The sequence below is a fragment of the Thunnus albacares genome, chromosome 23, assembly GCF_914725855.1.
Source record: "Thunnus albacares chromosome 23, fThuAlb1.1, whole genome shotgun sequence".
Taxonomy (NCBI): Eukaryota; Metazoa; Chordata; class Actinopteri; order Scombriformes; family Scombridae; genus Thunnus; species Thunnus albacares.
In genome coordinates this window covers 426,941-441,423 of record NC_058128.1, presented here as the reverse complement: position 1 = coordinate 441,423, position 14,483 = coordinate 426,941, and the positions used below count along the sequence as shown (strand labels likewise).

The following is a 14,483-nucleotide window of genomic DNA, read 5'->3' as shown; positions in this document are numbered from 1 at the left end:
TTCAAAAATGAAAAAGGTTCCCGCTGACTGATTCCTGATTGGACAACCTTTCAAAAGCTTTTAAAATGAGACAGACGTGTTCTTTACACTGGCTGTGTTGCATCCAGCGCTCACATTTCTTTACTGACAAGAGTTTCTACAACTCAGTGAGTGTTCTTGGATGTGATTGGCTGCCTGATCCAAAGTCTCCTGCTCAGTGAAACAGATCTGAGGACAAACAGCTTCCAGGTAAAAGAGTTTATTTCAGATGTCTTCAGTCACCTGAGTGATCCATGAATGATAATCTGAGATTCTGGAGAAGATGGCGGGTTTGTCTGCCTCACAGCGCCGGCTGCCCCATGTTACCACGCCAAACAGGAAGTAGGCGCCACGCTTCCGACACAGCAGAGGAGCCCCGGAGTCGCCCTGCAGAAAGACAGGGAGTGACAATTTAACCTCCCCTGAAAAACAGAGATCTCAGTTTGTTCCTGATGAAGACAGGTGGCAGCAGGTGATTATTATCTACCAGCTGCTTTATTCAGATGCATCTCTTCAAAAGTTCTGACACAAGTTGTTTCTATTGGAAGCAGCTTGAAATTAACTGTTTTGATAATCATTTAATTGTTTCAATCATTTTTCAAGTAAAAAGTACAAAACATTTGCTGTTTCTAGCTTCTCTAATGTAAAGATTTGCTGCTTTTCTCTGTTTTCTGTCACTGTAAACTGAATATTTTGGGTTTTTGACTGTTGGTTGGACAAAACGAGACATTTGAAGACGTCAGCTTGGACTCCGGTCTATAAAACGGTCCACCTGAGCTTCTTAAAGTATTATTCTATGAATCAAAATAAAATTACTGTTAGCTGCAGCCCTCACCAAGCAGGAGGCGGAGCCTGCAGGATGTGAACAGATGTGGGAGTCACTGATGAGGTCACCGCCCCATTTCTCCCTGCAGGTGGTCTGGTTGACCAGAGTCAGCCGGGCGTGGTGCAGCCGGTCCGGATCAACGTCCGCTACACCAGAGACGACACAAGACTGTTTAAACATTCACACAAACACTGAGCTCCGAGGATTCAGCTCCTGTCCACTGCACGCAGCTGGAACATGGAGTCATGTGAGGTCACCTGATGCTCTCGTGGATCCCCAGCCGGTGGTGACACACGACCAGCTGTCGTCCAGCTCCTCGTCCTCATCGGGGACACAAACTGGAGACACATTCGAGTCTGGAGACACAAACAGAGGACAGTATCTGTATCTCACTCAGAGGAAACATGACATACATGTTACTGTCAGACATGTTCAGGCGTGTCCAGGTGTGTCCGTACTGAGTCGGGCGGGAATGCTGAGGCGGAGCAGAGATAGGTCACATGTCGGGGGAAAGCTGTCATCCTGTGGCAGATTGAAGACTTCATCCACCGGGACACTTTGAGGAGATGAGAACTGAAGGTCATGAACTCCCAGAACCACTACGTCCTTCTTCGCCCTGCAGGGACGAGACTACTGCAGTAACTGTAGTAGCAGCAGTAAATAATAGTAATAGCAGCAGTAGTAGCAGTTGTACCTTACGTTGCAGTGGCGTGCAGCGAGCACCCAGCGGCGGTGGATCAGTGTCCCGCTGCAGTAGTGGCGTCCGTTGGACTGCACACTGACCTGCCAGGGCCAGAGGAAGGGGCAGGACTCTGTCACGTTCCCCACAGACACCTCACCGTCCTGGGACACCGTGAGCCCAGCGAGGACTGGAACGCGCTCACAGCTGGAGCTCTGCTGCTTACCACACCTGTCCTCTGTGATCCAGGTGAATGAATACAATCACACAGGTGTGGACAAAATAACAGGAACACCTGTACAGCATTCAGCATTACCTATTCTATTATTATATTATCGAATTAATTTAACACAGTTGATTCCTCTCTGCAGGTCTGTATCAATGACCTGCAGAGGTATAACCTTTCTGTATAAACTGTCTAATGAAAAGGAAACCTACCTTCAGCGGTGATGTCATCTGCATACATGATATTCTGATCATCTGTACAGAAAAGTACCAGTACAGAAAATAAGAAGTCCTAAATATCAAAAAAAAGACCAAGCATTACAGTAAATATCGGGATTTATCACAAGGTGCCTGTGTAATATACTCATGATGTCAGAGATCCACTGAGTGTGCTGCTGGACTTTGGTGTAGACTCCTGGTCTTCTGGCTCGTCCACAACCGACCCCCCAACTCACCAGACCTGCCAGCTCGTACCTGCTGCCTGTGAAGCAGGACAGCGGACCTCCAGAGTCCCCCTGAGACACAGAGACAGATTATAAAGAGACAGGACGGGAAGATGGAGCGAGAAAGACACAAGACAACAAGATGAGGAGGTGGGAAAAGGAGACAAGACGGCAACAAAATGATGAATCAGCAAGACAAAGAGACAGGACAACAAACAAGACAGAGACATAAAGAGACAGTTGACATCAAAATGACAAGATGGGACAGCAAAGACGACAGTGACAGGTACCCCATTTACACCTGGCGTTAACATGTGACCTGTATCTGGACACGTTATCTGCAGAGGGAAAAACACGTTCATGCATCTGTAAATGCTTCAGAACACAGTGTGATCTGATCTCAGCAGGCGTAAATACAATCTGTACAGCATCTGCACAGCCTGACACATTCATCAGAGAAAAATCCACCCAGTAAGTTGGAAGGTCACCAAGCTCCACCTCTTCCTGCCAGCTAAAGCAAACCCCGCAAAAACGTATAAACTACAAGTATCGGCGGCAGCTAGAAGTCTTCCTCATATAAACTACAAGTATCTGCAGCAGATAGAAGTCTTCATCATATAAACTACAAGTATCAGCAGTAGTTAGAAGTCTTCCTCGTATAAACTACACGTCTTTGTTGTTTATTGACCATCTTCTGGCTCCGCCCAGCTTATTAACATATTGAGATCCAATCACAAACAAGAACTTATTTTAATACCAGGTGTAAATATAAAGACCTATTGATCAGATATCATATCCAGATACTGTATCCAGATTCTGATCACATGTTAATACCAGGTGGAGATGGAGCCTTAGAGACAAGACAGCATGACAGGACACGTCAACAAAGAGACCAGAGGACGATGTGAATATGAGACGGGACAACAAACAGACAGTCAGTGTTCCTTGATTCTGTCAAGTTGACTGTGAAGACATCAGATGTCTGTCTCATGTCTCTGACCGGTTTAAAATGCTTCAGAGTCCAGATCCTGGTTTCTGATGGTTGTCCTGGTCTCACCTGGCAGGCGTCGACTCCTCCTCCGTCCTTCCCGGCACAGAACATGGAGGGCCTCATCCTGCCGTGGTAGTACTGGTTACAGACATCAGGGGGCAGCATGGTCACGTTCACCTCCTGCAGTCTGTTGACTCGAGGCCCATCTGAGGAAGATGCAGAGAAACACATTCAGCCTCCAGAAGCTCTGGTACCGTCACAGAAAGGAGTGCAAGTGTCCTCACTCTCTCGGGTGGAGCCCCAGCCGGTGATGGTGCACTTCCTGAAGAGCGGCAGCGGACTCATCCAGATGTCGATGGGTCTGACGAACTGGTTGAAGATGAGCGGCTGCTGCAGCTTCAGCAGCGCCACGTCGCTCTCTTTGGTCCGAGTGTTGTAGCCCTGATGGCTGATGATCAGAGAGACGCTGACCAGCTGATTCACATGAGAACTTCAGTCAGATAAACATTCACAAACCTGTGTTTTACTTCCATACTTTAGTCTATTCCTCTCTAATGACGACTGTTTCCTATGACCTGACATCTGAGGAGTCTCCTACGAATTACTTTTATATACAAAGGAGTAATTTGCAGGTATTTTCCGGTAAATTTTTAGGACATTTTATAGAGACAGTAGTGCAGTTTGGTGCAAATTATAAGAAAAAACTGAAAAAGTGAAGCTGGTTTAGTTGGTAAGCACCAGTTCATTATATTTGAGTTCATACGTAGCCCCACCAGACTCTAGAATTACCTCTGGATGCCTCTTGCTCTGGTCCACACCTTCCTCTCACAGTCTGTACATTCTGGATTATGATTATTACAGCTGCTGGTAAAAAACTCCACTATTTGTGCTTTACTGAATAACATATTTGTATTCGTGCACACCCCTACTACACATAGCACTGCTGTTCACGCTGTTGTTGACATCGCACTGTTTTCTCATCCATGTTTCTGATATCTCTGATTGCACATTAACGAGACATTGTTTTCTCACTGCATCAGTTCATATCATAACATACATTGGCTTATCATAATTACAGTAGAGCTACAACTGTCATGAAGTCAGCTTATTATTATTATTATTATTATTATTATTATTATTTCAAAGTAGCCTACCTTTTGGTGAAAAGCCTCATCAGCTCTTTGTTGGCTTGTTATAGATCCATGACCACAAATACATACACAGATCAGAACATTATTTATTATGATAAAGCTCAGGAAGCTGAAGATAGTAACACAGAACCCAGTGTTTGCATAACGTATTATTGTTTGGTGGTTTGTTGAACATTTGACTACTTAATAGCCTAACTATTGTAAATGAGCTAAGAAAGAGGTTTTATTTATTTGTCACTGTTAACGTTTGTCTACTGGACTAAAGGTTCTGAAGAATAGGAGACCAACAGTTATGTATATGCATGTAGCCTATTAATTTATGTTTTAGCCTATTATTATTATTAGTAGTAGTAGTAGTAGTAGTAGTAGTAGTAGTAGAAGAATATAAAAAACGCCGCCCGCTGTGTGTGCACATTAACAACATTGTGGTCACCTCTAGACGTCCATTTGCCACCACAGTTAAAAATTTCTAGAACTGCCTCTGGAAAGATGAAATACTGAAAGACTTCCATCTTCCTTCCTGAACCTTGAAGGTGACGTGCAGGTATTTTAACCTCAGCATGTAAAAAAGTCGTATAAAGAGGGAGCTGATGATGTCACAGCGGGGGTTGGGGTTGGGGGGTGGAGTTATATAGAAGCTCCTCATCTCTGCTGGAGGCTAGCAGCTCCAGGCTACATTAGCTGCTACTAGCATCACACATCACAATCTGCAGGTGCATTGTGGGTAATATAGGCAGCAGGTTTTTAATTTTAAAAAAAGATGATATCTCTGGTTCTTTTTGCAAATCTGTTCATTAAAGTTTCTTCTTCATGTCTTTGGTGTTGTTACATTTCTTTAAAAAATGTATCAGCTGCTGAAAATGAGTAAAACATAACTGATTTCTGGGAGACAGGTGTGGATCAGGTGTGTTCAGCCAATCAGGAGCTAATACAGTTTATTTAAATATCAGCTTTCATCACGAAGTGCTCAAAGATCAAAGACACAAAGCAACATATATAACAAGACAATATTCAATGTTTTTAAATAAAATGCAGAATGTGACGGAGAGAAGACGTTGAAGCTGTTGTGGTTAAAATGGTGTCAAAGCTTTTGAGTCAGTGGCGACACCTGCTGGACACTACTGGTATTACTGGTATCACATCTGTTTAAAGGATCCAATCACAGCTCAGTTTGTGTATTTGTTGGTTGTAGCAGCCTGGAGGTTTTTACATTCTCACTCAATATGTTCTAATTTGACCAGTTTTAGGCCAACTGATAACAAATCAATAAAACTTTATTCCTGTCAGACACTCAGACCTTCATGTTTGGACAGAAAATGAACAGAAATATAAGTGAAGTGATGAGGAGGCGTGTTGGAGAGACTCCTGTCAGTATAATCCTGACTCTGCTGTCAATATTCATCCAGTCGTCTGCTTTGCACAGCTGGAAAATATAAAAAACTTCACTTTGACCAAATGATCCAAATCACAGAAACTAAAAAGGGTTTTTTTTCCCAAACTGTCCTTTCTGATCCTCTGATGTATCAGATCCAACATGTACAAACTAATAAAGATGCTGTGTGTGTTTCTGACCTGCTGTCCAGCTTCATGAGGATCATCCAGGTTGTGTTTTCCAGCCAGAACCGTCCAGAACGAAGCTTTGTTGTACCTGCAGAGAGGTGATGTTCATCAGGAAGAGACGCAGCAGCTCTGCACCAATCAGAAACCAGTCTCAGAGGAAATCTAACAGAACATTAAAGTCCCTCCGTCTGAATCAACCAAACTTTATCTGTATAACACCTTTTACACCAGTCTGTCCTCACAAGAAAAACACAGTAATCGTTGAAAATTGAGGTCGGCAAAAAGACTTACGGTTAGATTTACGCCATCTAGAGGCCATTGTAGTTATGAGCTGTAGGGGGGGGCACCGTTCAGACGTTAATACACGATGACTTCCTCATCACGAGGAGGCGGGTAGGGGGGATGGCTAGAAAGTTGCTGTTACCATTTGCTGCAGGAGACGACTGTTCGCCTCCCACCTTCAACCAAGTTTCTCTCCCCGTGAAAGACAACAGGAGTCGCTGCAACTCGGGTGTCCAAACCATGATCTCTCCCTAACCCTAATCAGACTTTAACTACAGCGCTGTCGCACCAGAAAACATCATTATATCATAAAACGGTCCAGGGGGTCGTCCCTCTGGTCCCCATCTGTCCTCTGGAGGGTGCTGAAAACACTCATATGTTGTTTTGGGAATCATTGGAAATAGACCTACTCTGGTTCTGCTAGGAGGAGGTGTTGTTCATATTGTATATACACATATATTCATATGTATGTTGCTGCTGCACTGCGGCCACTGGCCCGTGAGAGCCAATCTGCGTTAATCAACCACCTGACCCGCAAACCGCCAACTATTTTTTTACCAACCATGTTTACTAAACACTGGTAGGCTCATTGGCTTTCTAGTCAGATATCCCCGTTTCTGTTGTGTTGTGTCGTTATGCCGGTCGTTTGTTTACGTTAGCGGAAGAGAGGCAAGGCACTCGGGAGCGCGCAAAAATGCCACTTCCGTTGAATTTCAGTGAAAAATCCGGCCCGAGTCCATCACATAAAAATCAGTCCCAGGCTGTTGCAGTCGGGGAACGTCTCATTTTCTGTTACATTACCACCTGTTCACTCGTTAGCAATAAAAAACAATTAATACATGTAAATTGCTTCACAATGCTACACATTGTGTTACTGAACCACTCTTAGTGTGAGTCCTGGTCCTGGTCTACCTGAGCAGGTGAGGTGACCTCTGACCTTTTGAAGCAGTGGGCAGCAGAGATGACCCACAGCGGGCCGATGACGGCTCCTCCGCAGGCCGGCATGGAGGCGAAGCGCAGAGAAACCTGCCAGGGCCACGAGTGAGCCCAGGCCTCCTGACCCCCGATGATCCGGGTCTCCACCTCCTCCTGCTCCAGTCTGAAGGACCGGACCCCCGCCAGCTCTGAAACACAGACAGGATCTTTAGATTATCTGAAGGACTGGATTCCCCCTGGCTCCTCTGGTACAAAGTCCTCCATATCAATACGTTTATTGATATTGATCAAATTCAAATGGTTTGAGAATGGAGGGAGGTTTGTGCTGCAGCTGATCTTTCCACTGGTTTGGGTTCAGTGGTTTGTTTGGCATAGAACAGTAAACTGGTGGTCTACAGTTCTGTACCAACAGATCAAACTATCAGCACTGGAAACCAGTCAGACCATCAGCTTGTGGACGGCTGACACAGAATGTGAGTTATTGCACCGTTTCCATCACATTTAATGAAAATGTGTTATTTTGTTCTTAGTAGTATAGTAGTAGTATAGTATATTAAAACACAATATATGTGCTCATATAAAATATATTAGTGCAACATTTATAATTACGTTTAAATAAAAAATGAAAATTGTTTAAGAAATTACAGATTTTTTATATATTTTACATTCATAACAAATAAAAACATTTATCAATATTATATTTCATATCAGCACCTTCAAAGGTTTAAAATGTTTTTTACTGAATCTTAAATATTATTCTAATTATTAATATATTAAATATTTCAGTGTAGAATATTTTATTATTATATTTAAAGAACATTTTTATTGAAAATGTATTATATTTATTGTTATAATGATAGTATATACACTATATATGCGTTAATATAAAATATGTATTGCAGCACTTAATTACATTTTTAAATTAAAACTTTAAAATCAGTTTTAGAAATGTTTTTATAGATTTTAATATAATTTACATTCAAAAACAGATCAGTATATTTTTCATGTTTTATATTTTACATCACATTCAAATAATCACAACTTTTGTTGTATTTTTAAATAGATTTTAAGTTTTTAATCATTTTAATAATACATTTTTAAAATGTGTGTACTTTCTATAAATCCAGAATAAACTGTAAATATAACGTTAGAAAGGTTAATGAGGCTGATGTTCAACTGTCATGTGACAGCTTCACCTGCAGTCACATGACACAGTCACATGACACAGAATAACACCAATGATCCAGATCAGTTGATGTATTTAATGTGATGAAGCAGCTGCAGGTTGAAACTTGCGTTCTGTTGTTAAAGAGTTGAAGAGTTTGTGAACGTACCACCAAATCCAAAGAGTCCGGAGAACGTTTGATGTTCCTGCAGAGTTTGATTTAAAGTCTCGTTCTGCTGCGTCTGATTCAAGTTTCCACCTGAAGAGAAGAAACAGCAGCAGCTTCACATTTCACGGATTCACCTCAAACTGATCCAATAAATAAAAACCTGCTGAAACTCCTGACAGCAGTCTTTTACAGATCTAAACTAACAGCTGCATCGATTAATCGATTAGTTGATCAGAGAATCAATCGGTAACTGTTTGGAGAGTCAAATAATCATTTGAGCCATTTCTTCAGGCATAAATCTGATGATTCCAGCTTCCAGACCCTGAAAATCATCTGCTGTTAAAAGAAGAGTCACTGAGAACTGCTGATGGACATTTTTCATTCACTTTGTTGACATTTTAAAGACGCCACAAATATTAATCTGCAGATCAATCAAATGAGAATGGATAAATAATATAGTTTTTTATTGTCTTGTGAAAATTATCTTCTTTTTTCTTTCAGAGCTTGTTAATTTCTCAGCAGTCGACATGTTCGATGAACCCAGGAAGAGTGATGGTTAAATATTCTCCCTCTGACAGACTGAAGGTGAAGCTCATCCTGCTGCTGCTGAACTCATACAGAACATAAATGAACCAGCAGCTGACACGTGACGACACGTGACGACACACAACGACACAAGACAACACGTGACGACACACAACGACACACGTAAATGTGCTCTGAGTGTAAATGTTTCTCACCACAGACGTCCAGCAGACAAACTGACAGCAGAAAGATCACAGACAGCAGCATCGTATCTGTCTGACTGCACAACGTCACAGGATCAATAAATTTTGATCCACAAACAGCTGATTGGTCACCTGACTGATGAGAAACACCTGCTTCTCTCTCTGCTCATTAAACACCTGGAGCCCTTCCTCACGTGTGTCTTCACATGCTAACTTGCTGATCTCAGTGCTGAGGAGCTGATATCTCGGACTCTGTTGCTCCTTTTAGGACTAAAGAAACTAAACCAGTGTCAGAGCCGTGGCTGACTGATAATACCAGAGAGCCATTAAAGCTGCTAAATCAGAGTTTATATTGAAGCTCGTCTCCAATAACAGTAGAAGGCCTCAGGTTCTCCTCAATGCTTTCAGCTCTCTTATAAATCCTTGTGATACAGCTCGTATTGTGCCAACTACACTCTGTGAACACTTTAAGTTCTTTAAGTTCTTTTACAGTATCAGTATTACTGGATCTCAGTGCTGCCTTTGACACTGTGGATCCTTTTATCACGTTTCCAACAGTGCGTAGTATCAAAGGCACGGCCCTCAAACGGTTTCAGTTGTACCTGAGAGAGAGGACTCCCTCGGTTCACCTCGGTGAATATTCTTCATTTGTGGCCCGCTTACCTGTGGGGTCCCTCAAGGCTCCATCTGGGGCCCCCTCCTCTTGTCATTATATATGCTGCCTTTGGGATCCATATTTAAGAAACATAATATTCCTTTTCATTGTTTTGCTGATGATACACAAATTTATCTGCCTATACAAACAAAAAGTAAAGATTCAATGCAGCCTTTGCTGAACTGCTTAAAAGATATAAAAACCTGGATGGATTTAAACATGATCAATCTTAATTTAAATAAGACTGAGATCGTTACGTTTGGACGACCTGACGTGTTGGGTGATTCTGATGGTACTCTCTGCCCTTTAGATTCTTACAATAAACCTTTTGTTAAGAACGTTGGTGTGACAGCTCCTTCAAATTTGTTAAACAGATTAGTTCAGTTGTCAAAACTAGATTTTTTCAGTTAAGACTTTTAGCCAAGGTAAAGGTTTATCTCTCTCCTAAAGATCTAGAGAGTTATTAATGCTTTTATCACCTCTCAGTTAGACTGCTGTAATTCTTTGTATGTGGGTGTAGAACAATCGTCTCTTCATCGTCTGCAGTTAGTACTAAATGCAGCTGCTCGTCTTCTAACTGATGTAAGAAAGCGTGATCACATGACACATGACATTCTTAGAAAACAGGAGCAGTTTGTGTTTGTTGGGAGGAGATGATGAAAACATACAGAACAGAAAAATAATCTCACAGTTTACATCATGAAGCCTTTTATTTCCATCTGATGCGTCTGAGCTGCTGCAGTCAGTCTGCAGGACGTCAAACAGCTGCTGGAAACTTTCCATCAACATCAACATGACTGAATGAGTTTCTGACTGTTTGTGTTTGTTTATTTGTTGTTGACGCTGCACACATGTGTTAACATTCTTTATTTGGTCAGTTATGAGAATATTGAGTAGAATCAAAACAGCACAGATGCTCCTACATCTGATACTGTACACAGTAATAGATGATGTTGTGATGCACGATGATTGACTTCAGTACAGCTGTTGTATCGATTTATAGATTTATTGATTGATTTATGATGTTTACAGAACAAAACTCATTTTATTTATTTTCTCCATCAGTAGAAGAAAACTCTGCTCTCTCATTACCTTGCAGCTTTGCAGTTTAGGTTACTCTGCACACCTTCACTTTCCAATATAAAGAATTTCTTACATTTCTCTATATCTGGAAATTTTTTCTTATCTTTACTAATCTTGGTTATCTTGAATGTTTCATAGGGGGGGATAAGCACCTCTTTCTCATCTGGAATCTTCGAATAATTCTTCAGGTAAGCTCCTGAACAGGTCTTAATTTTAAAGCAGGTCTTGTTACCAAATTGATAAAGTACTGTTCTTTTAGAGCTGGATGCAAACATACCAAACCGAATTATTTGCTTAACTTTGCCAGTGAATTCAACATTGGTTCTTCGATAAGTAGTCTGACAGCCTTGGTTTCTATTCAGGATTTGTATGGCAGTAGTCAGCCAGTAATGTAAAGAATGGAATTGGAAGGTGCCGTTGTAGGTGTTCTTACTGGTCCGGACTGCTGTATTGAATTCTTCATAAAGTTTTTTATCATTTGGATTCTTTTTGTAGTCAGATGTATAAGCACAGATTGCCCGCATGTGGTTCTTGGTGAGAGCCTCATCCTCTGGGTCTTTCTGTTTGTTGTTTGAACATGTTTCTGCATTTTCCCAGGCATCTTTAAATGTTCCCACATTCTCTTCTTTGAAATATGTGCTGTTGACTTTCTTCTCCATCTCCTTGGTGCAGCCACAGTACATGTCATCAACAGCATCAGGAGCCATGTTCAGTGGAAATGAGCTGGAGTTCTGGAGGGCAGAAGAAGGAAGGAACAGGTGATGTTACACAACAAAGGTTTTCTGGTTTATTCAAACCAACGTATATAAAGTGCAACAGTAAATACAGGTTGAAGGAAACGTAATGCAGTCTGAATGATGTTTTCTGTCAACATGATGAGAAAATGTTGATACTGAACGTGTCAATAAAACGTTGACTGATAACATGTTTTATTGTTTTGCAGACTAATATCAGCTGGTAGTGACACAGCAATATTTAGGTTTTTATGACTGTGGTTTATGGCACCTGGTTCAGGTCAGAGAAAGATCCTGGTCTCTGTTTAATACAGAGAGAAAGTTTATGAACATTGAAGTGAAAGCAGCATCTTTCACTAACTGTAACCAAACACTGAACACACAGGACTGAGGATGTGAACTCTGCACTTTGAGCGCTGGTTTAACAGTGTTTCTGTGTGTTTATCCTCCTCTACAGCTCTGCTCTCAAACATCATTCAAGCAGCCATTACGTTTGTTACCACAATGGGAAAACTATTTCCTAGTATATAAAGACATTTAGTAGGAGACAGGGCTGGAACTGAGCTGACAACCAACTTGACTTCATGGAATAAAACAAGATGATACCGTCCACTCACAAGTTGGTTACATACAAATCTTAACTTTCAATACACTCAACAGGTTTGACTGATCAATCCTCTGTTGTATAAAGACAATAAACTGAAGCTTAAGGCTTCACTCTGACTGGAGACATTTTTATTAACATGTTTATTCACTGCTGCAGTTAAAAGACTAAATTAAAACCTCTCCACTTGCTGCACTTTGTACCTTGATGCAGCTTTCACTTCCTCCCTCACAGGAAACAACGCTGGAGCTCTGACTCTGAAAAAAGCTTCTCATGGTTTTTCTACCACAACATGAAGTTACACTTCAGATGTTGTTTCATCAATCAGAAAACACACAGCACATGTCTCGTTATTGTCAGGACTTTTTCTGATGTGTCTACAGATCTGTCACACATGATGTTGGAGTGGAAAGTAAATGTAAAAATGTCCCTCACTGTTAGCAGAATGTGTTACTCACCACAATGGGCAGGTCCCTGTGTGGAGTTTGCATGTTCTCTCCGTGTCTACGTGGGTCTCTGCTGGGTTCTCTGGTTTCCTCCTACCATCAAAGACATGTATGTTAGGGTTAATACTCCTGTCAGAGCTCCTGACCAAGAAACTGGCAAAAAGACCTGGAGTTGATCCCCGGGCGCTGCACTGTAGCTGCTCCTAGTGTGTGAGTGTAGGTTTAGTTAAATGCAGAGGATACATTTAGTTTCAATGTATGTGAGTGATGAGAAATTACAATAAATAAATGTTAATATTAATCTTAAACCACCAGACAAGGACTGAAAGTCGTAAAGCAGCAAGTAGGACTAGAACTCCTCCAATGATCAGGTGGGAACGCTTCATCTCTAGACGCTCTTCAACGCTGGAGCTCTGACTTTGAAAAAAGCTTCTCGTGGTTTTTCTACCACAACATGAAGTTACACTTCAGATGTTGTTTCATCAATCAGAAAACACACAGCACATGTCTCCTTATTGTCAGGACTTTTTCTGATGTGTCTACAGATCTGTCACACATGATGTTGGAGTGGAAAGTAAATGTAAAAATGTCCCTCACTGTTAGCAGAATGTGTTACTCACCAAACAATAGATGGGTGGCATAAGGGCTGTAAGTACTGTAGCAGCCATGATGATTGTGCAGGGCACTGCCATCTCTGCAGTCAGGAAAACAGCTGTACAACGTGAACATACACAAATAAAGAAGTGTGACATGCTGACTGCTGGTCAAAAGGTTTGGTTAGACAGCAGGTCCTTAATATTTCTACAGGACTCATGGTCGTCTCTTTTTATAAATACCATAGACACACAGCTCACCACAAAGCCACAGCTTGTCACCATAGTGACACACAAATACATAAAGTTTGTAAAAACGTTAAAACATAATGTTATTGCATAATAATGAACTCAATACATTGATAAATGAGGACATCTATTAGGTTCAGTTATTATTAAGTGAATCTGGTGTAAAATCCTGATCTTCATATTTGAAAGTATTTCATCGTTAGTGTGTCAAAGAGTTTTTACCTGTGTTGAACACTTGCTCTGAGATGCTGAGGAGGCAGGAAGAGCAGAGAGGAGTCAGACTGCAGAGGTTTTATAGTCTGTCAGAGACGACACGAACTCTCTGTGGTCACATGATTTCACAGAAACTCTCTATGTGGAACCTCCCCTCCCTTCTCTCACTATATCTCATCTTTTCTGTTCAGCTTTTGTAAAAAACTGCAAATGAAGGTGTAAATAAAATGAATGTAGAGTTGAAATTGTTCACAACTCTACAGATTTGCTACAACTTATGTCGAATGCAGCCGTCCTCCCAAGAAAAACAACAATACAGGTCTTAAATTCAGTCGTTAAAAGTGACCTATAGTTACGTTTGTGTGACAGACGCCATCTAGTGGCCGTAGTAATTATGACCCGGAGAAGTGACATATACATAAGGTGATAAATTTCCTTATTAGGAGGAGGTGGGTTGGATGGCTGGTTAGACAGATAGATAGATGGCAGAAAGTGGACTCAGCTGCAGGAGACCGCTGTTTGATTCACGTTTCCAACTGAGAGTCGGGACAGTTTTTTAAAAACCATAACTATGATTGTTGTGTTGTTTACTGTTGCCATGACGATGAAGGTTGCCTAACTTTAAGGAAGTAGGAACTTTAACCCAAACCATGTTTCAAAGGATCATTTGAACCCAAACCAGGATCTTTCCCTAACCCTGACCAGACCTTCACCACAGTGTCATCACATCATA

The 14,483-nt window shown here is 41.4% G+C and overlaps 2 protein-coding genes across 6 annotated transcripts; both read right to left on the bottom strand.

The window, feature by feature from the left end:
• Nucleotides 1-222: 222 nt before the first annotated feature.
• ovch1 (ovochymase 1) lies at nt 223-9,288 on the bottom strand. Of its 4 annotated transcripts, none has more exons than XM_044344154.1 (13): nt 9,186-9,288; nt 8,446-8,535; nt 7,113-7,299; nt 5,906-5,981; nt 3,467-3,656; nt 3,249-3,388; nt 2,113-2,263; nt 1,962-2,003; nt 1,539-1,761; nt 1,303-1,460; nt 1,102-1,200; nt 835-990; nt 223-405 (listed from the first exon to the last, which is right to left on the bottom strand). In XM_044344154.1, the coding sequence occupies exons 1-13, from the start codon at nt 9,235-9,237 to the stop codon at nt 320-322; spliced, it is 1,650 nt and encodes a 549-aa protein (XP_044200089.1). In that variant the 5' UTR covers nt 9,238-9,288; the 3' UTR covers nt 223-319. The 4 variants fall into 4 exon arrangements, with proteins under 4 accessions (XP_044200089.1, XP_044200086.1, XP_044200087.1 ...); XM_044344151.1 differs by having other exon boundaries at nt 854-990; XM_044344152.1 differs by having other exon boundaries at nt 854-987.
• Nucleotides 9,289-10,688: 1,400 nt separating this feature from the next.
• Nucleotides 10,689-13,850, bottom strand: LOC122975165 (ecto-ADP-ribosyltransferase 5-like). Of its 2 annotated transcripts, XM_044343436.1 has the most exons (4): nt 13,760-13,850; nt 13,316-13,407; nt 12,708-12,788; nt 10,689-11,642 (listed from the first exon to the last, which is right to left on the bottom strand). In XM_044343436.1, exons 2-4 carry the CDS (start codon nt 13,385-13,387, stop codon nt 10,917-10,919), a joined length of 879 nt encoding a protein of 292 aa, XP_044199371.1. In that variant the 5' UTR covers nt 13,388-13,407; nt 13,760-13,850; the 3' UTR covers nt 10,689-10,916. The 2 variants fall into 2 exon arrangements, with proteins under 2 accessions (XP_044199371.1, XP_044199372.1); XM_044343437.1 differs by lacking the exons at nt 13,316-13,407; nt 13,760-13,850 and having other exon boundaries at nt 12,453-12,777.
• Nucleotides 13,851-14,483: the final 633 nt, after the last annotated feature.

What these genes read in the sequence shown, in the direction of transcription:
- ovch1 (XM_044344151.1), bottom strand. Translation starts at nt 9,237, where the DNA reads ATGCTGCTGTCTGTGATCTTTCTGCTGTCAGTTTGTCTGCTGGACGTC. An exon ending in TTGTCTGCTGGACGTCTGTG is followed by an intron (nt 8,536 to 9,185) that starts GTGAGAAACATT and finishes TCTTCTCTTCAG; the next exon opens with GTGGAAACTTGAATCAGACG. An exon ending in GAGGAGTCGACGCCTGCCAG is followed by an intron (nt 2,264 to 3,248) that starts GTGAGACCAGGA and finishes TCTGTGTCTCAG; the next exon opens with GGGGACTCTGGAGGTCCGCT.
- LOC122975165 (XM_044343436.1), bottom strand. Translation starts at nt 13,387, where the DNA reads ATGGCAGTGCCCTGCACAATCATCATGGCTGCTACAGTACTTACAGCC. An exon ending in TGCCACCCATCTATTGTTTG is followed by an intron (nt 12,789 to 13,315) that starts GTGAGTAACACA and finishes CTTTGATGGTAG; the next exon opens with GAGGAAACCAGAGAACCCAG. An exon ending in ACAGGGACCTGCCCATTGTG is followed by an intron (nt 11,643 to 12,707) that starts GTGAGTAACACA and finishes TCTGCCCTCCAG; the next exon opens with AACTCCAGCTCATTTCCACT.